This window comes from Antedon mediterranea, chromosome 8, assembly GCF_964355755.1.
Source record: "Antedon mediterranea chromosome 8, ecAntMedi1.1, whole genome shotgun sequence".
NCBI classification, from domain to species: domain Eukaryota; kingdom Metazoa; phylum Echinodermata; class Crinoidea; order Comatulida; family Antedonidae; genus Antedon; species Antedon mediterranea.
This window is the reverse complement of record NC_092677.1, coordinates 10,136,726-10,158,513: the sequence shown is the minus strand read 5'-3', so window position 1 is coordinate 10,158,513 and position 21,788 is coordinate 10,136,726. Positions and strand designations below refer to the sequence as shown.

At 34.4% G+C, this 21,788-nt stretch overlaps 3 protein-coding genes across 4 annotated transcripts; 1 reads left to right on the top strand and 2 right to left on the bottom strand.

Moving 5' to 3' along the window:
• Window positions 1-12,173, bottom strand: LOC140056588 (transcription initiation factor TFIID subunit 4-like). The gene is made up of 11 exons (XM_072102012.1): window positions 10,907-12,173; window positions 10,004-10,378; window positions 8,985-9,074; window positions 8,470-8,715; window positions 7,630-7,832; window positions 7,085-7,254; window positions 6,111-6,241; window positions 5,350-5,475; window positions 4,928-5,101; window positions 4,769-4,825; window positions 1-4,031 (listed from the first exon to the last, which is right to left on the bottom strand). Exons 1-11 carry the CDS (start codon window positions 11,966-11,968, stop codon window positions 3,927-3,929), a joined length of 2,739 nt encoding a protein of 912 aa, XP_071958113.1. The 5' UTR covers window positions 11,969-12,173; the 3' UTR covers window positions 1-3,926.
• Window positions 12,174-12,665: 492 nt separating this feature from the next.
• On the top strand, window positions 12,666-18,345 carry LOC140056770 (protein LSM14 homolog B-like). Of its 2 annotated transcripts, none has more exons than XM_072102248.1 (8): window positions 12,666-12,889; window positions 13,418-13,593; window positions 13,733-13,901; window positions 14,148-14,501; window positions 14,949-15,143; window positions 15,637-15,772; window positions 16,113-16,338; window positions 16,939-18,345. In XM_072102248.1, exons 1-8 carry the CDS (start codon window positions 12,769-12,771, stop codon window positions 16,966-16,968), a joined length of 1,407 nt encoding a protein of 468 aa, XP_071958349.1. In that variant the 5' UTR covers window positions 12,666-12,768; the 3' UTR covers window positions 16,969-18,345. The 2 variants fall into 2 exon arrangements, with proteins under 2 accessions (XP_071958349.1, XP_071958350.1); XM_072102249.1 differs by having other exon boundaries at window positions 16,935-18,344.
• A 781-nt stretch (window positions 18,346-19,126) lies between these two features.
• Window positions 19,127-21,732, bottom strand: LOC140056771 (proteasome subunit alpha type-7-like). Its single transcript, XM_072102250.1, has 6 exons — window positions 21,551-21,732; window positions 21,114-21,240; window positions 20,872-20,996; window positions 20,558-20,680; window positions 20,130-20,312; window positions 19,127-19,783 (listed from the first exon to the last, which is right to left on the bottom strand). Exons 1-6 carry the CDS (start codon window positions 21,650-21,652, stop codon window positions 19,679-19,681), a joined length of 765 nt encoding a protein of 254 aa, XP_071958351.1. The 5' UTR covers window positions 21,653-21,732; the 3' UTR covers window positions 19,127-19,678.
• Between the last annotated feature and the right edge of the window lie 56 nt (window positions 21,733-21,788).

Below are 21,788 nucleotides of genomic sequence, written 5' to 3'. Positions count from 1 at the left end.
TTACGTTGTAAAACTTGATTTGATTAAAATTGTCTTAATACCCTTAAACAAATTAATACTTCGTTTATAAGTAATCCCATGTATTGTAATCATTTGGTACAGTAGTTAAATAACCCACCATATATTAACATACGAAAATAGAAGCAGATAAAATGAAGGAGATATTTATAAGTATGAGGCGCCTCAAGCGTCTTCGTGGTGGGCGATATATGGCTGGCGGCAATCACGTCACACACCAGTGTATGGTGCAATATGATGAAGGGTTTAGCGCTTACAGTAAAAACGAATAATTTATGTTTTTATCGACAACATAAAACTGCCATAATTTTAATCATATATGTTTAATTTGTACAACATTTTTTCCATATTCAATAAACTAATTAAAATAAATTATTAAATGATTTGCAAATCTGTTGTGATGTTACTTATGTTTTAAACACTAAAATAAATTATTATATGATTTGCAAATCTGCTGAAAATAAATTTCACTATGTGAAATCATCTTGATATTCATTGATATACTGTACTGTGTTTTGTACAAGTGAAAAATACAATGTAAATATATAAAAAACATTACAAACGGAAATGTCAACACTGCTGTAGAACAAGGTAGGTCTAGGGGGTGTAGTGGGAGGGGAAGGTGTGTGTGTGTGTTTGGAAAGGTCGGTAGCGATTAGGAGTGGCGGGAAGGGAGAGAGATGGTCGCGGGTGGGTGGATTATAGAATTAACTTATTCATGCGTTTACCTGTAGGGTTCAGGTGTATTAAAAACATATTTTCTACACCGGGGTTTGGAAAAATCCGACGTGGAGAGGTCGACATCTCTGTACAATGGAAAGTATCAAAGTAGTTGAGCGAAGATTTAGTAATATTTTGTTAATAGATCTGCACACTTAGAGTTGAAGTTAAGGTACACGGTTAGTTTGGTGGTGGTCAAGTCAAGTGTATTACTTCTTTTGTTCTAGTGTGGGGGAAAGGGGGAGGGAAATATCCATGGAAATCTCTGTAAACAGGGAAGAAGCAGGCAAAGAGACAAAGGTCTAGTAATATCTAACAAAAGAAAGGTGGTTTTAAAGGGTACTCTGTTGAAGTAGTGAGAATAATGAGACTCCAATACCGCCATCACACCAAGTGAAACTTTTATATAATCAAAAACAGAATGTTAATCATTCAAATTACAACAAAATAAAATCATTAAACGTCCTAGGTTCTTGAGTACATATATGGTTCGATTTATAAAAAGGAAAATATAACACAACATTATGTTATAAGCCACAATATTTTTTTGATACCTTTTAGGAAGAATTTACCCACTGACTTTCATTTAACAATAGATAAATACAAAAAAGAGCTTCATTTGCAATGTCACGTTGTCAAGTTACTCCATGGTTAAATGTAGCTGATTCTCAGTACTGTATATAATATTGTCCACAGGCTGATTTTCCAGTATCATAGACAAATTACTTGATACAGGGTCTCATATGTATCACATGTGTCACCTGTTTCATAGGTTATAAGCCTAATTTAATACAGGCGCCACATATGATACATATATGACACTGTACTACAGAATTTGCCTATATTGGACATCCATATTTGAAGTACAGAATCCAGTGCAAATAAGAGAACAAATGTTTGCCGAAAATAGTTGAGATGTACAGAAGAATTGAAGTGTTTGGATGGATGAAAAGGGGCCAAGGGAGGGGGGGGGGGGAGTAGTGCAGTCGAAAAAGATAGATGATTAATAATATTATGTTGTTTGAATTGAATATGCACAAACTTTATGTTACAAAAAAAATGTGATGTGCCCATATATGGACACGATGACATCATATCATTACCATATTTGGGCACATCACACCTTCTTTGATAGTGTAGACAGAGCTTTAGGCCAACACTCACCATCTCAGTCTCACTCCCACAAAAAAACATTGTCCTCCCTATTTACCCATAATAAATAGAAAATCCCTTAAAATGTTACACTATAAAAAGTTATTAATATACATCTTTTTCTTCATGATTCTGATACTATCATTAATAATGTGATATGGAAAACCCTTTTGACTGATCTACAGTATGTACAGAATATTACATTATAAAGATTTGATGGAAAAAATACTGAAAGATATTTCTCTTTTAGGTTATATGAAGTTAATGATGCGAGATAACATCTGACACCAATCAAATTGCTATACATTTTATAAACAGGTAACAAAATAAAATATATTTATATTTTATAAAGATGTGTAAACACATCATCAAAGTAAATGATTGTATTTCAGATCAAACTTGATTTAGATACCATTTTGGGTCTTGTTTGAGGCCTGTAACTACATTACTATACAGTATAACCCATGGAACATATTTAGGAACCAATAATGTCCCCTAAATAGGGGTTGACCGTAGTATTAAAAGATATACCATTACCGCCCTTCGTTCGTGAAGTGTCCCCTTAATAGAGGTGTCCCAAATGAGTGGTTGTACTGCATTTCACGCATTTAACATTTGGTGCTAATCCAAGTACAAACACATTTTGTGATTAGTTTGTAACTAGTGTTATCCTACTAAATAGACACTCAGTCTTGAGATTAGGCAAAATACATAGTAATTTAACTTTAAACATGATTTCAAACACTATTTTCAACTACATCTATGTAACGTCTTAATCAAAACGATGCAAACAAAAATAAAATCCCTGAATATCTAACAGTATACACCATTTCAGCTTTTTGTTTCTTACTTATTTGTCAATAGTGTTTGCGGCGTCGTCGACCTATATTGCCGATTTAAATGTATCATGAATTCTATTTTCATGCACATGCGTCGTCATATTTATTAGGATAGTATTAACAATTAGTTTGTGCGGATGCTGCTTTGTTTTTATCTGCTGTGAAATCTATCTTAAACGGTATTATATCTAGTGTACATGTTATTGGTATGGCTCCCGTATTATTTATATATTGTAGTAGGTTGATGGCTGGTTGAGTTTCCACTGCTACTCCAAGCAAGGCGAGTTCTTCACACATTTGAAATTCAGCTGTAGAATCTTTTTCTGCTAGATAAGAGCGAGAGCTTATCTCAATATTTCTAGTGCCAGCCAAGTTGGGTCAGAGTCCGTAAACACTCAGTCATACCTTACACATGATAGTCAATGCAGCCAGTGTGAATCGCTAAGCCTAGTTGTTGCGTAGACCAAAACTCCCTTATATGATGCAGCAACATTGGTTCATTCTTGCTTTACTTGCTGTACCTAGGCCTGTTAATTTAGGCTTACTTGTTCCACACGTTTGTAACTACCAACTCCCTCCAGTTGTATGGGACAAAATTACCACTAGCTTGGTTACAAAAGCCATTCATACTAGTCAAATTAGTTAGGTGCTGTAGTAGATGTAGTTTGTTGTATGTACTTCTAAATATACTATATTGTAAACGGTGCTGCTGCTGTGTTATGATCAAATACGGATATATATCGGTAGTTGGGCATTCATTACACACCCCTGGCGTTCTGCTTCATATGTGTGTGTTTCTTTTAGTCATTCCCGTACTTTCTCTGTCTGATAATTAGCAAACTCGATTCGAATCTGCTCCTTAGTAATAGCTTTGGTATCACGCCCTCTGTCCTTACAACTTACAGGAAGACTACTACATACAGGATTCCATCTTCTTCTACGTCGTCCATCACTGTTCCTGGCTTATCGTCAAGCACACATTCCTCATACTTACTTTGGCTTATTGCTGAGGTCAGCACCATTCCACTGGCCTGAAGAAGTTGTGACCCAATTTCCTCAGTATTACACATTATTCCAGGTTGCTTACTGTAGAAACCAATTGTTTCTCAGAGTCGGAGATGATGTTAAACCCAGAATATTTATTACACTTTGATAAATTAGTTGCCTTATTTGGCTTCCTATTACCTTACTCTTCCACTACTTGAGGTAGCCACGGTAAAGGATGTCCGATTTCCTTGTCTCTCGTTCTTGTTCAAGTACAAATAATAGATCTCGAAGCGTCACTCTCTTCACACGGCGAATCTGTTAAACAAAATTCTCATAAAGTAAACATAAGATTGCAGATTTGTAGTGTATTCAATATTATTAAAAATGTTCGAATGAAAGTTTATACGTGGTGTTAAAAAGAAAAAATGTTTTTTTAAACAAACACTCATAGGATTCTTCTGATAAAGACATGTGAAACGTGGTCAATAATTCAAGGTATGTTGAAATTTTATATTAAAAATGTTATTTTCTGTTAATATAATAATTGTAAGTTCTTCCCTAAATCAATAATGTTGGTATCTATTTGGCCTTTTTCAACTATCTGAAATTGTTATTTATTATAACTTGATAGGGCAATTAGTCTGACCAGATGTTATGCAATATTATTCTTAATTAATAGGACACCATTTGGATTCAACAAAGTGTCCTCCTCGTAACAGGTGTTCAAATGGCTGTAGATAACATATTTCCCCTTGTTCATTTGATAGGAAAGTGTCCCAGAGGAGGTGTTCTACTGCATTTGAATATTTAAGATATGGTTTCGATAAGGTAAAATTGTTTTCTCGCCAGAAGTGGATGAGCAACTCGACACTGCCTACACCTACACATGTCAAAGGAAGAAATGTCTTTTGGAGTTAATTTTTAATAACCATGTTCACATTGGAAGTATTGTTGCTAAGCTTTCATTCTATCGCATGTTGTTTAATTGATGTGAAATTCACTTTTCTGCATTTGGTGGAAACCGACCCTAAACAGTGTGATTTGGCACTTACTTGAGTTCTAGCAACGGATGGTGAGCTACCAGAAAGCGCAGATGACCCTATTCCACCCTGTAAGAAAGGAAAGAATATATCATATATTGTATAGTTCCTTGTAGCACAGAAAAGAAAAAAATTTGGAAATAATAATTGTTGGATGTTGTGAAAACATACCGATGATAGGCCTCCAGCTGCAAATGAGTCTCGTTTGCGTTTCCGCGGTCCAATAGCATCCAATGCAACCATGTTAGCATTGTACATCCTCGCTTGGTCCATCTCTTTTTGTTGCATCTCTTTTGCCTTTTGTTTTAATCGAAGCTGCTCTGGATCTTCTTGTTTGGAACGACTCTAAAGGAGTAAATATGAGTGGATTAATCAATCCATGAATCATTTAAATCAATTAATCCACTCCATTAATCTCAATTAATAAAACATTTGATTTCTATTAAAGCTGCTTTGGATTTTCTTGTTTGGAACAACTCTAAAAGAGTAAATATTTAAGTTTTTCAATCAATAAAATAGTAGATTATTCAATCCATGATTCATTCAATCCATAAGTTACTATTCCAAGATTTGATTTGAAAAAAAAAGCAAACCTTAGCAGCTCGTAATAACAATTCCCTCTCTTGTTCATCTCTACGTTTTCTTTCTAATGAATCAAGCTGCTCGAAGAATTTCATTTGACTACGTACATCACTGGCTTCTTCGTACCGAGAGTCAGTCTATCAAACAAATATTAACAAAATAAAAATATATTTAGTGAAGACTCAACAACAAAAATACTCCCCTCAAATAACTCTTTGTACAGGTGTGTGATATCCTAAGCTTATAAGACAATGTGGATTAATGGAATCATAAGCTCTGTCTACACTATCAAACTGTATGTGACAAAAAACTGTGATGTGCCCATATTATATGGATAGGATGATATATTTGACCATAACACACTTTGTGTCAAACTAGTTTGATAGTTTAGACAGAGATTTATGCTACACAAGCCAGAAAGAATGCACATTAGACACATTGCAATACTAGATTGTAATGAACCAGTTTCAACTATAACCAAGCACAGTAGAATTCCTATTAAGTGGACATGTTCAAGACCCAAAAAAGTGTCTTCTTAATAGAGGTATATTTATATTGTATAAAGTGTAAAACATCATCAAATTAAATTATTGTATTTCAGATCAAACTTGATTTAGATACCATTTTGGGCTTGTTTGAAGTCTGTAACTAAATTACTATACATTATAACCGATGGGACACATTTAGGAACCAACAAAGTGTTCTTTAATGATGTCCCCTGAACAGGGGTGTCCCAAAGGAGGGGCTCTGATGCATTACACTTTTGGTATACCTTATAAATTTCAGTCCTATGAAGTGACACTACATCTAATTTCTCTACTAAATCTTTCAGTCTCTGCTGCGTTGCGTGTGATATAAGATTAACAACGTCTGCTGTTGTGTCCCCAAGACCATGCTTAGCACCTGCATGAAGAAAATACAAAATGGTAAACATATTTATTAAAGTAAGCAAGGTGGGTACAACAATTACTAATGAGTTATAGGTTCAAATCCCGATTGTTAAAGTCTTGTCTACACTATCAAACTTTATGCGACAAAAAAAAAATGTGCCCATATATGAACATGATGTCTGATGTCATATCACTACCCTATTTGGACATACCACATACCACTAAACTAGTTTGATAGTGTAGACAGAGCTTTACATTGTAATGATATTTTGTTATATACAGAATATGTTTAGGTCACAGACATACACTATAAGAACCATAGAGTCAAACAGTAAAGTGATTCAAACAAAGCACAGTACGTAACAAAAATATTATTTAATGTGATTTGGCTGGACATCTAGTTCTTAAGCTCTGTCTTCACTTTACAAAACTTTATGTGACAAAAAAATGTGATTTGCCCCTATATGGACATGATGATGTCATAACACTACCATATTTGGGCACATCTTCATCAACTTTTTTTGTCAAACTAGTTTGATAGTTTAGACAGAGATTTATAATAGGCATATGGCCTCGGCTTAAGCTCTTTCTACACTATCTAACATTACTTTAACAATGTGATGATGTCATAACACTACCATATTTGGGCACATCTTCATCAACTTCTTTTGTCAAACTAGTTTGATAGTTTAGACAGAGATTTATAATAGGCATATGGCCTTGGCTTAAGCTCTTTCTACACTATCTAACATTACTTTAACAATGTGATGATGTCCTATCACTACCATATTTGGACATATCACCACCATAGTAACATTTTGTTTAACCTAGGGTAATTATTAATAATAACACTCACACAACATATTGATCTTGGTATGTAAAGGTTTTGATCCTAAAAATGCTTCATCTTTACAGGAACGAATTTGGGTACCAATCAGTTCGGAATTTGTTGCTAAGATACGAGCATTCTCTTCCATTAGATTCACTCCTGCCATTGATGCCACATCATTAATGTCATCATCATCCCTATTAGGAAAAAAACATCATTTCAGTTTGTAATTTAGTATAACAATACTACTAATAATAATAACTATGATAATAAAATGATTGATAGTAGTAGTATTAATGGTGTTATAATTTAAATACAGTTTCCCTTTAATAGCAGTTTGTCATAGCGTTAACAAATACATTTCTCCTTGTTTAATGGTACACAGTAGAAGCTCTATTAAGAGGACACATTCGGGACCCAAAAGTGTCCCTTTAATAACTGTTTTCTGTAGTGTTAAAACATATATTTCCTCTTGTTCAATGGTAGCAATGTATAATTTAAGGGACACATTTGGAATTCAAAAATGTCCCCTTTATTAACTGTTTGCCTTTAATAACACTATTCTAATTTACCTGAAGGTATGTTTATTTCCTTTATCCCTCGGTGGTGTAGCTGCAGCACCAGCTTTAGCGGCAACAGCTGACATTCGATGTGCTGCTTGTATCCTTGCCTGGTTGAGTATCACAGTGCCTGGGTTTACGGCAGCCCGAATGTGATTGACCAGCGTGTTGGCATGAATCAAATTCTGACCCGCTATACTTCGTGGCGTTGGAGCCTAAATGGAAGCATTTGATTTATTAATTTTTAAAGAATGGCAGGGTTATGATCAATTCTTGAAAATATCTTAGTGCTCTTTTGTTTTAATCTTTGCTGTTATAATACAGTTAGTAAGGAGACCCCCTTTAGGACCAAAGTAATATGCACAAATATGGTAGTCATCATCATCATCATGTCTATATATGAGCACACCTATTCACAATCTCTTCTTCTCCAGCAACCCGACTGGATCAAATCTTGTTGTGAACATAGCTCTATACAGCTAGCTACACACAATAGCTCAGTTTGCTATGTTTACTGAACACAATATCCTTGCAGAGACTGTTGTTTATACTATATATTAGACGTAGATGATTCTAAATGCATTGTCATTTTTATTTGTCATTATGTAATGACCATTATGTATAATTGAGCTTACAGCAATAATTCATACTTACACACAATTATACCTAAAGCTCTATCTACACTATCAAATGTGATGTACCCATATATGGACACGATGATGTCATATCACTACCATATTTGGGACACTTTTTTTGTCTAACTAGTTTGATAGTGTAGACAGATCTTTAAGAGTTCCATATTTCGAAACAAAATAATTAAGCACAATCTTGATGTAGCAAGTAATGCCTTACTTGTAACCTAGGTGGTGCTGGTGTTATAAACTGGCTCTTAGCTGCACCCTGTGGTAACAGTTGCACATGGTTGAGATTCAGGTTAATGGTTTTGTGTCCAGTAACAGTTTTCTGGTTGGTGGTTGCAACAGAAGACATGAGGTTAGGTTGTGCAACACCGACTCCTGGGGTCATGATAGAGGTTCCTGGCGCCTGTGGAGCTAATAAAGGCCCCTTTAACGTCTGTCTCAGAAGAGGTAAACTTTTCTGTAATAAAAAAAGTATATTAATAATTTTTAAATATTAACAAAATTTTTTATGGCCAAATTACAAGTGTATGTTATTTATAGTGTGTTTGTGGTATAATGGCCACCTTACAATAATCAGGACAAAGCCAAAGTTACACAAATCTGAAGAAAATAACAAGGTTTTACTGAGTGTTTTCTATGTTTAAAATTGTTGAGTTTAAGACATTTTAAGTTTGATTCCCTCTATGATACAACACTAAGACATGGGTTGTGTTTTACGATACTTACCTTAAGAAAAGGCACTAAGTAGGGTTGAGGTGAAGACTTTAACTCCTTCTGTAATTTCAATGTAAATTCCTCAGGTTCAATCTTTCCATCCTGCAACAAAACAGTTAAATAATCAGTGAAGTTTTAATAAAATAGTATAATAACAAATTGGATTAGATTGGCCTGCCAATATTAGTATTTAGTCTTTATAGTATAAGGCTCTGTCTACACTATCAAACTTTATGTGATAAAAAATGTGATGTGGCCATATATGGACCTGATGATGTATCACTACCATATTTAAGCACATCACTACCATATATTGGCCCATCACACTTTTTTTGTAGACAGAGCTTAAGTGCAAACACATAATTTGTGTATTAACCCTTTTTACTGGTTAATGACATTTTGTAATATCAATTCTTGCATATTATAACTATTAGTACTAGCATACTATAAAATAGGACCTCTAATCCATGTGCATAGATTTTATAGATCATGAAATACAGTATGCACATTTAGACAAAACAGCACTTTCATTTTGCGATTACTGTATGCACCGTTCTTGTAGTATTGTGTGTATGATACATCTCATAGTTTTCATTCAATGTACAGTACAAAGTAATCCAATGCTCAATTATAATCCCACCCAAAAATTTACATTTGCTTTCAGATGCTAAGTTGTCTTTCAATATCCGGATATAGTCCTAACCCCTAATTTTCTATAAATTGTGTATCCAGCCCTCCAGGAACTATACTTGGTCCTAAATTAATTGTATGGTATATAATTAATACCTGTATATAGTAGATATGATGATGATCCATAAACCCTTTGGTCCTATATGCTTAAAGCTCTGTCTACACCATAAAACTAATGTGACAAAAAAGGTTGATGTGCCCAAATATGGTGAGGATATGCCCAAATATGGTAGCGATATGACATCATCATGTCCATATATGGGCACATCTCATTTTCACATAAAGGTTGATAGGGTAGACAGAGCTCCAGAGGGTACTGTAAAAGCACCATTTAAACTTACCACTAAATTTTGAACTAAATCCTTCACATTCTGAACTGTATTCGGTGGCTGATTTGCATTCGCCGCCAATTTGATCAAAGTCGTTAAAAAGTTTTTACATTTTTTTACACTGTCCAAGTTCGCAGAGGTCAAGGTCACGCCAGCAGACGGCTGACCTACTATAGTATTTGAACCAACAGCCCCAGAAGTGGGTAAGCCACTGATAAGTGTTGGGTTTCCTTTGCCAGGAGCTGTTAGCACCGTCATTGCCGGCCGTACGGGTAAACCGGCTGCGTTTCCATGTCCTTGTATATTTCGAAGTTGTATAGGAGCCGGTGAAGTCAACCTCATTGTATTGGCAGGACGTATTGCAGACTGTGTTATAACTTGTGGACTCTATTAACAAAAATAAAAACAAATACAATAATTATCAGAAAAATGAATATTGCAAGTTATTTCAAATCAAACTGCAGTAGTCAGTCAAATGACTGATAAAGCAGTGCAATTAAGTTACACATTAATTTGCCTACAAAAAAAATAAATTTAAAAATCAAGATATTAATTTAAAATTTCACAAATAAATAAAGCTGACTCTGAAGTGTTCTTTAGTGTTGATGTTATGGGAATACAAAAAGAGAGTTGTAAAGGGTAAATAAAACAATAACATTCAAGGTCAAGTAAAAGTAGGTCAACATTTGTTTTCATCACATGATTAATATTCTTTATTTCCATTGGATCTTAAGTTATGATTCAAATATGAACAGGTTATATACTACTGTAGTATTAGTACTGTGAGAAGTTGATGATAGTGTAAATGAATTTTCCAACTTTACAAAATTTTAAATAAAGGCCAAATTGTTTATACCGCTTCAATTTAAAGCTAACAAAATGGTCTAGAAATATTTCAAATTTCAGATTTTATACCTGAACAGTTCTATAAATTGTTCCTTGCGAACTAGTAACATGTTGACCTAACGAAGCAGTACTTCCAACTACCATGCCGTCCTTAATGAGAACAACTCCTGGGGGTAATGTTGTTCCATCGGGTAATCGTATTTGAACGTTCTGCGGCCTTGGTGCAATGACCTGTTGACCAGGCGCAATTCTAACAGGCTGCGTCAATATCTGACCTCCAGGTTGCATTACAACTTGTTGCGGATTCGGCGTTAACGCCCGTGTAGCTATCGTACTTGTATTTGTTACTCCGACTGTCACGGTTTGATCAACTGCCCCTCTTGGGCGAATAGTTTGCACAAATTGTGGCTGTGTGTTTGTTACAAGTTGTGAGGGATCAGTATTTGGTTGAACCGTAGTTAACTGCGTCAACGTAACCGGTTGTTTACCCGACGTTAACGTTATTGTAGGCTTACTTTCTGAAGTAACAACCACGTTACTACTGACAATGACATTCTTTCCGTTTCCAGTTACTATTTGTGGATTTATACTCTGTTGTGTTATTGCTTGTGTAGTCCTACTTGGCCTCATAATATTTTTAGCAGAGTCTGAAAGGTTGACTGTAGCAATGCTGTTTTCAGAAGCCAAAACAGTTCCTCCACCACTTGTGGGAAGTGTTATAATTCTTACACAAGTTGTTGGAACAGTGGTTTTTTGTACTGGTTTATTTTCTGTACTCACTACAACACCAGGGGTTGAAACCTGCGGACTAGAAACTTGAATTGGAGCTATAGACACGACCGTTTTGTTTGGAAATACATGTCCAGATACGACCTCTTTAGCCCCGGTTGAGTGCGAGTTTTGAATTGTAGTTGTGGCGGGCTGGACGGGCTGCATGTTGTTTGCCGAAGTGCTCAACGTAATATTAGCATGATTGTTGCGTCCTGCAGTCTCCGTAGCCACAGTACCAGAAGGAATGGTGCTTGATGAAGCTAATTGGGACTCCAAAGAACCAACAAGTGATCTCACGGCACTTTCATCTACCTCAGACGAAAGGATGTCTTCCAGTTCCAAGGACGTCGTGCCCGCCATCTTTCCTTCATGGAGTCTGAATTTAAAATGACAAAGCGCATGCTCAACGTGAATGTTATTATGGGATTGTTTGATTACCGCAAGCGAGAATATAGAGGGCGATGTGTAACTTTTACAAATTTTTAATACAAACTTTTTTTTTATAAATATCAATATCAATCTGTATATTTTTCTTTTCAATCTTCAAATATTTTATTATTGTTATTGTCTCAATGTAAAGTTTTAGTTGTTTAAAGTTTATCTGTTGGCGTAGAAATACAAACAAAACAATTCCTTCACTTGTGTGCATAAAACTTTTTTTAAGGCGGTGGATATGAATGATGTATCATCATCTAACTAAAAAGTCTGCTCATTATCCACAGTTTACAACTAGTTTTAAAAATTGTCATTATCATATTCATAATGATATACTTACAATCAATTCAATTATGTTTTAAATAAATTATAGTAAAACAATAAATGAAATGAATAAAAGGTGACAAAACTATGTTTCATTAAAAAAAAAAAAATCAATAAAAAATATTGCATTCTTTTAAAATGAGGGTCGATAATTAAAACATATAGGCCTATTGCCTTTAATGACAATAATTGTTTTAAAAATTCTGCATATTAATTATAATGGATCCTGGTGGTGGTGGGGAAGCAGCAGCAAAGTTTTGTAATGTCGCCCTCTATAATTTACTGATTCTCCGCCATTTTATTTGTGATTTTGATCTGCAAACAGAAGAGGCTGAAAGAGAGTTGGTCAATTCAATCATTTCCCATCCTCTAAGGTTGTAAGATATCTTCAACCTTTAAAGATGAGTGTTGGAGCGCCATACATTGGTAGTAAAATTAGCCTAATATCAAGAGCTGAAATTCGGTATGAAGGGCAATTATATACGATAAATGCTGCAGAATCTACTGTTACTTTAGCTTCGGGTTAGTCCAGTTTTTTTCTTTAAGCGTCATTCCGCTTATATTTACCTACCATTAGAACAACGAGAGGTCTTTGTTAACTGGCATTCTGTAGTTAAGCAGTGCTTGATGGCATAGTAAATTGTGTCGATATGTGAAAGATTTAGACATGGTCATTGTTACTAAAGTCATCAATATTACAAACAAAATATTGCATTCCTTTTTTCTTCCTTCTATTTTGTTTTGCTGAAAAATCTTCCTCGACCTTTCATTTCAATCCTTCTCTCCTTGCTTGATGATGTTAGGTCGTGGAAAAGTCAAGAAAACGAGCCATTAGTAATTAAACCTTTTAGAGATAACACAAGTTTTATAATTTAATATCATTCATCATACAATTACTTTAAAACAAACAATCTTTTTAAATAACATTTAGGCCTAGGCCTAGTATAAGTTTATAACCCCCTTGCAGCAGTCGCCAACAAAATATTCAGATATATTATTAATATTACTGAAATCTTTAACAACACGTCTTATATATTTTTTTTTTACTAGTTCGTTCATTTGGAACTGAAGACCGACCCGTAGAGCGACCGATAGCGCCACAATCGCAGGTGTACGACTACATCGTATTTCGTGGGAACGATATCAAAGATATTCATGTGTGTGAGCCACCAAAATGTGCGCAGTCTTCAAGTTCAGAGTTGGCTAGAGACCCCGCAATTGTGCAAGTATGTAGTTGTCACCTATACTACCTAATTCATCCACGCATCTAAACATTATTTCAATGTAGTACGCTACTGCATACACCCTTCTCCTCCTCCTTTTCAAGTATTATTTTTTTCCATGTAACTTTGTTTTTTCTCCTAGCATTCCCATGGTAGTACACCAGCTGGTCATGGATACACAGCGCCACCAGGATCCTTCCCTCAGCAGTCCACTCCAAGCTACGGTCCCTTCGGAGGTCTGCCTTACAACTCGGCGTACGGTGGTATGATGACCGGACAAATGGGTGTACCCGGGATGTCCCATACCCATGGTAAGACTGAATGGTATTAAACTGAATATTTTTTTTTAGTATTTTCTGTAATCATGTATATGGATGGTGATAATATTGGGTGCAGTCACTAGTCTCACCTAGTAATTGTTTATTCACCTCATGTTGTGGTCATTCACCTATAGTATAACTATGTATGTATCTCAATAACAGTGTATATAACATTAAAAGAGACATTGAACATTATTTAAATTAAATTATTAAAACTTTATTGCTTGATTTTCACAGATAGGCAAACTCCGCCTTTAAACATACCAGTACGTAAATCTCCTACAATGGAACAAGGTGTCCAAGCATCTGGACCAGATTCCCCACAAAAGAAGAAAGATGATGGTCACGAAAGAAAGAACGAAGGGGGTAAACAAGTACGTAGACAAAGCTCCAAAGAAGATAAAAAATCAAGCCAGCAAACCACAGACACCAAAAAAGGGAATCAATATATTGATTCGAGGGAATGGCGTGATAGTAAAGAAAGACGGGATACGCGGGACAATCGTGAGTGGCGCGATAACCGTGAATGGCGTGATAACCGTGAATGGCGGGACAATCGTGACAATAGAGGCTGGAGAGATCGTAGGGATGGTAAATTTTAAATTTAATTTATGATTTTTTTGGTATTTTTCTGACACAAAATTGAATACATACTGTGGAAATATACTTTTTCTCTACTCTCTATTATATTTTCATATTAAGCAATGGGTTTATTTTCCTTTCGCGAAAATGGTATACTTCATACAGTAAACAAGTATAAATTTGATGTTGAATTATTACAATTAAAATGTCAAACAACAGTCAACTCTCCCAATGCTGTTATTGGTTTACTTTTGTACTGTTTTTATGTCTTTGTACTGTATTTAAAATTTATTGAAATAAATGATATGATACTCTGAAAACTCCCAAAACCAGACTTTTTCTGAGGCCCAAAAAGTCCCAAATTCATTTCGAATACCAGATTTTATGGAAAACCAGATATTATTAGGACAGCTCAAAGAAGTCGGTTATTAACTGTATTATTTAAATTACTGTTAGGTCAACCACAAAGAAGAGGAAGGGGACGTGGTGGAGGTGGAGCCGGTGGCAATACTGTGGTTGGTGGTGGTGCACCAAACCGACAACAAAAGAAAGAAGCAATTAAAGTTGGTACTGATTTTGACTTTGCTGAAGCAAATTCCAAGTTTGATAAGTCCGAATTAGAAGAACAATTCCAGACAAAATTGAAACTAGGTTTGTGTTTGGTTTTTTTTTTGCCATTAGCAAAGCTACTAGTATCACATGATATTTGGATGGGTACAGACAGTCTTATTCCATTTGACCGCAATTTATTTTGAATACAACCTGATGTGCATTAATTTGAATGAAACAATTTCAAAAACATGATAGTGTAAATTGTATGGTTATTTAAAAAGCCTTTACGACATCACAATGCTGTCTACACTATCAAACTAGTTCAATAAAAAAAGTTTGATGTGCCCAAATATGGTAGTGATGTGATATAACATCGTGTTCAAGTATGGGTATGTCACATTTTCATAGTATAGACAGAGCTTTAGATAAGGAGATATCTGTATTTAATAACATAACAAGCAATTGTTAAAACATCTGTGAGCAGTGTTTGTAGTGTACGTATTTGTATTAACTAAATTTGCTAATCAAATTGTTGTAGGCATGTCAATTTTAATATACTATACAATATATGTATTTTTTGTCACAATTTCAGGTAATGGTGAATGTAAAGAGGATTCAGGTAATGAGACTCAACCAAGTGATGCAGCACAAGACGAAGAGGAAGAATTGTTTTACGATTCCAAGAAATCATTTTTTGATTCTATTACATGTGAAGCATCTAACAGAGGGTAAGCTGGCACATTGAAAACCGAAACCTTCTGGGATCTTAAACCAATTTATGTTTAAAAATGATATAAAAGAATAGGCCATTTTAATGTCGTAGTTTTTCACTTTGACTACATGTAAATCATCATTTTCCATATAGTATAGTAATAATGTAAAATTTCTAAATTTATGGAAAGAAAGATTACTTTGAAAACTAGAAACAGGCTTTTCATGAAGGTCCAAAATTCATTTTTACCATTAAAACACACTCTGAATACTAAACTTTCCACAAAACCAGGCACATTAAGACATAAAGACTGTTTTGTACTGTAATGATTGATGAATAATATATTTGCTTTTCAGTCCACGATCAAATTGGAAAGAAGAGCGCAAGTTAAATGCTGAAACTTTTGGAGTAAGTGCTAACTACCGTTCCCGTGGACGTCGTGGGTACAGGGGAGGTTATCGTGGTGGTTATCGCCCTCGTGGACGTGGTGGGTACAGAGGCAGTTACAGAGGTGGCTATCGCGGTGGACGTGGTGGTTATAGAAATGAAAGGGCAGATAACAATGAACAGCAAGCACCAGTGGTGAGTGAATAACTGTAATAAAGTTGTAAAGCTCTGTCTACACTATCGATCTAGTTTGACAAAAAAAAGTGATGTGCCCAAATATGGTAGTGATTGCTTAAATTGTGATATGACATCATTATGTCCATATAAGGGCACATCAATTATTTTTTTCACATAAAGTTTGATAATGATAGATTACAAAGAATTTGTTACAAACTTTGTAACTTTATCAAACATAACTTTGACTTAAACTTAAGGAAAACAAAATCTCCTGAATGAATAACTGAAAAGTGTTATCTTCAATTCAATACTTTATTGTCAAACTCATGAATGGCTTGAAACTTTGACTGAAAGTACACACATTAAAATTGCAAAAAAAAAAGTAGGTTTCGCAATAATTTACCACAATTTGAAGATTTTATCACAAACTTGTTTCGACTTAAATGTCATTTACACATCCACAGCTAACTCGTATTCACTGGTAGTTTATAAACAAAACCACTATTTTTTTTATTGCTAAAAGTCAATTAGAAAAATGGAAAATGTTATTGTTGCTCAATTTTGTGATAATTGATCATTTTTAATATTTGTATACATTTTTTGTTATTTTTCAGCCAGCTCAAGCATAGTTTTGAAAGAAAGAAATAACACATTTGATGACATGATTGCAGAAAACTGCATGAAGATCAAAGAACCATGTCTGTTCTATAACAATTTAATTTATGAGTATAAGTGATAAAATTATACTAGCCTTTGCTAGGCAATATTTTGCATATGGGAGAGTTTTTTTATTTAAAGGCATATTTGTGTTTTTGTTTAGCCTGGAGAAAATAGCAAATGACAAAACGTCAAGGCAATAATGATCATGTAGTGCATTAGTAACATTAACATGCACTATTGAACAGTCGCCATAACCAACTATTACAGTCATTGTGATAAAGGGTTTTTCTCATATTTTTTCCATGTTTAAAATTCCATTAGATAATGTGTGAAAAAATATATCTAGGTTTTAATAATTAAAAAAAAAGCTTTAAGTTAAGAAATATTATTTAAAAACATTAATAAGTGCACATCAGATTTCGGAACATACAACTATTTTTAATAGAAAATTGTTGAAGTGATTGAATAATTTTCGTACATGCTAGAAAAGAAGTAAACATATTTAATATGCAGAAGTATAATTTATTTAAGAACGGTCTTAACGTAAGGTTTTATATAAATGAGAAAATAGTTAAAAAAGTAAGAGGTACAGAGTTCTGATACCATCTTCATTTTAAAAAATGTGCTACAATTAGTATCCTAAAAAGAAATTTAAAGAAAAAAGTTTGGTAACCGAAATGTTTTGTTAAGTATTAATGCCGAGGTATAAAGTAAGGAATTGAAAAAGACAGTAATGTGTGTATATTATTTGTAGCCTACTTTTTAAAAACTATTTAAAATTGTTGAGTCTGAAAGAAGATAAACACACGAGCAGCAGGCAACAAGTGGTTCAGCTTGTTGTAATTTTCATTGTTGTAGAAAATAAAAGTTTAACAAAAAGATGCCCAATAAAGCCTACTGTCGTTTTTTAGCTTGTGCCTGATATGCACAGAGGGTAGCACTAAGGGAGCACTCCCTCTTTTGATATCGATTTTTGACGGTCTATTACGACGGTCCCCAAAAACATGAAATATGAAGATTAATTAAATCAGACTTTGAATAGGTAGAAAAAAAAAGAAATAAATAAATTCAACCAAAAATAAAAATTGTACTAATTATTTTTTCAGGGGGACAATATATTTTTATTTTAAAACAATCCTGGATCCACCCCTAAAGTGAGATTTGAATAGTATTAACAGTACTAAATTTATACTGTACTATGTTACTATTTGTTGGGCATTTTGATTTTTGTATGGTGATTTAATGATCGCTAAGTGCCTAAATATTTTCTTTTTACAAATATTAATCCTATTTGCTGTATAGAACCTAGATAAGGATCATCTAATACTGTAGTAATGTTAAATGTGAAACATTGGATGAAAGAAACCAAGAATGAATTGAATATTCCTTGTTTAAAGACAAGTGACTTTCCTCATTTTGGGACAATTCATTGTTTACCAATCAAGCAAACGTGTGTATCCTTTCAATTGATATGGTACCATACGTACCGGCGTTACTGCATTATTACTGCAACTACTTCTCTTCTCTAGGCCTGACTACCCCTATATAACATTATTAGTACTACTACTACTAGTATCTAGACCTAGGAGATTTACACTGACATTTTCAGGTTCATATAAAAGAATGCCAAATAATAAATGGCCCACTATTGCTAGCAATATTTCATTGGTTGGCTTTATATTAAATAATGGTAGGAATACATTTGATAGAGCAGAGGCATCGATCATAAAATGCGCCACCACTGTCCACCGGACAATGGCCCCCAAGTCCCTTATCTATATTGATCTGGCCTCCCAACAGTAAAACAAAGGCCTAATAGTAGCTTTTAACGTACCTTCTACTCTCATTTTGACGGTAATTCGCTACCTGGTAATTGCCTTTTGTCAGTTAATTTTGTAGTCTGGTCACTTCACATTATTCTAATAATGATTTTCTTCAAATAATAATGATTAGATTATTCAGGCCTAGCCATACCGCCAGTAACAATGTACCACACATGTAGCTAGGCCTACTTAAAATCGTCTGCAGTTTTTAGAAAATCTCTGTTGTCTGATTGGTTGAATCTTCTGAATTTCTGGACAACATTTGTGACGTTATTGATTGGCTCAAATATACTACACTATTTTTGATTGGATAAACAACTGTTTATTAATAAACCTGATCCAATAAATGTTGATGTGAAAGTCAAATGTACAGTGTAAGCCTTTATTGGTAGAGTATTTTAATTATGAGCATATACAAAAGAATCATACTGTTGTAATGTATGATACATTTATTTGAAATAAATCATTGCAACATTTGAACATTGATTACAAATAAGGTCTGTTTCATACTTGATCCTATGTAATGAACCTGTAACAAAAATAGCTGCAAAAAGATCTTCAAAATCAGCCTGTATAAACAACACTAATGTACATATTTTTGTCCCCGTTTTGAAAATTTATAAATGGTTTCAAAATCTTTCCAGTTTAATTTTTACTTTAGGTTTTAACTTACTATTACTATAATAAAGTAATTGAAATTATGTAATCAATTCAGATTACAGTATTTTACAATACACCAAAACCCATCCAATCATAGCGTGGACAGAACAATGACAACAAACTCATTGTGTGAACAGGTCTTAATGGACACAATTTCAAGTATGAAAATGAGTATTCTCTTACAATACAAATTGAACAAATTAAGAAAGCTACAGCTAAGATTGACTTGGTCCTTTCTTTTGCTTTTTCTTCTCTGCTTCCTCTTCTTTTTCTTTCTCAATTTCTGTCACATATTTTTCAACTTCCGATGTCTCTAGTATCTGTAAAAAAAGATATATTAATATACCTGACTATACTAGTTATTATTCCCATAATAGCATATCCATGATGGAATTTTAAAACAGAAGAGAAGTCACTAGAAGAACACAAGAGCACTGTATGAAAGTAATGAGAAATGTCAAAAACAAAGAGGTCACAATTGAGGTCATAAATGTGGAGATTGAGATACGTGGAACAAAAAGAAAAGAGGATAACCCAGTGAAGAGAGTCTGAGAGTTGTGGATAGAAAGAAAATGCTGTGAAAAAAATCACTGAAAGAGAAGTAGTCTTTGTCTAGAGAGACATCATCTCCTGCCTCTTTAGTTGTAATCTAATCTGGGGACTTACTTCCATAGCTTTATCTCTCCTCATGACGGCCAACTCAATGTTCTTAGCCCCAGATTGAACGACCTCCAGAAGAGCTCTGACTGCTAGTTTGATGGTGGCACTTTCATCAGCTACCAGTTCCTCAGAATAATGCTTCTCAAGAAATTCACGTACAGTTTTAGCACTCCTTCCAACAGCATTAGCCTGTGAAAGACAAAAATAGAATGTTGTCATTCCTGAAAAACAATTTAACGTTCGAAAACAATTTGCAAACAGTAATTGAGCTTTAAGCTCTAAAGCTCTGTGTACACTATCAAACTTTATGTGATGTGCCCATATATGGACAAGACGATGTCATATCACTACCATATTTGGGCATATCACTACCAAATTTGGGCGCATACAGTTTTTTTTATAGTTTTATAGTGTAGACAGATCTTAACACTCACCTTCCATGCATGATAGATTCCTGCAGGGTCTGTTTGGTAAAGTCTTGGTGTGCCATCATAATCAAAACCAACAATCAAAGCTGAAAGTCCAAATGGACGTCTTCCGTTGCTCTGTGTATAACGCTGCAAGAAAAATTTTAATATTATATACCATCAAAATATTTGATGCAAAAAGGGGTGTTAAATTTATTTTTAAAGAGGGGTCTTAAATTTATTTTTAAAGAGGGGTCTTAAATTTATTTTTAGAGGGGTGTTAAATTACTGCTGTTTGACCATAAATTTCAATATTTCAGTTACACTTTTATGTAGATTACCTGTTTTGTTTGTGCAATGTAGCGTGTAATATATTCAACTGTTACTGGGTCTTCAACATTCAAACGATGACTTTGACATTCTACTCGGGCACGGTTAATTAATATGCGAGCATCAGCTGTCAAGCCTAGTAAAAATATAGAATAGAAATACACTATACATATATATATATACATACATTACAGCACACTCCTCCTAAAAGGTGTCTCATTAATGAATGATAAATAATGAAGATATAATTTACCTGCAAATGCCATGCATACATGGTCATCTAATACACATATTTTTCTAACAGTTCTTTCTTCTTGAAGTTTTGCTACAGACTTCTTTTCAACTCCAAGCACAACAATGTCCTTCCCACGAACACCGACCTGCAGAGTAAAAACAAAGGCAACAAATTACATGAAAAAAGTCTTTAAAAATATATTTCTACAACGTATAAACATGTTGGGTACCAATATTACAGCCATTTTCAAGCACAACACCAAGTAACTAATTTGCTTGCTCCAATACATGGTTGTACAGGCTAGGCCTAGGCCTATGCCCACAAAATAATATGAAGCCGTACCCGCGCGCGTACCCAACATGTGTGGGTACATTGACTGCGACCGACCGCTTCTGCCTGGATGGAAAAACCAGGCCTAGCTTCAATACATATTATCAACATAAAACTATACTCACAGCTGTGGAACCTTTTTTGACTGCTTCTTGAGCATATTCTACTTGAAAAAGATGGCCATCAGGTGAAAAGACTGTGATTGCACGGTCATATTGGGATGTCATTCTGAAGTAAATTCGACCGGTTTTAGTTTAACTTTTTGGATTTTGTTAACTCACCACCACCTCACGTTTAGGAAAACGCCCTCAGTTGTCATACTTCAATTGGATTTTTAATTAGCCTACTTTTAAAATTCAGGCA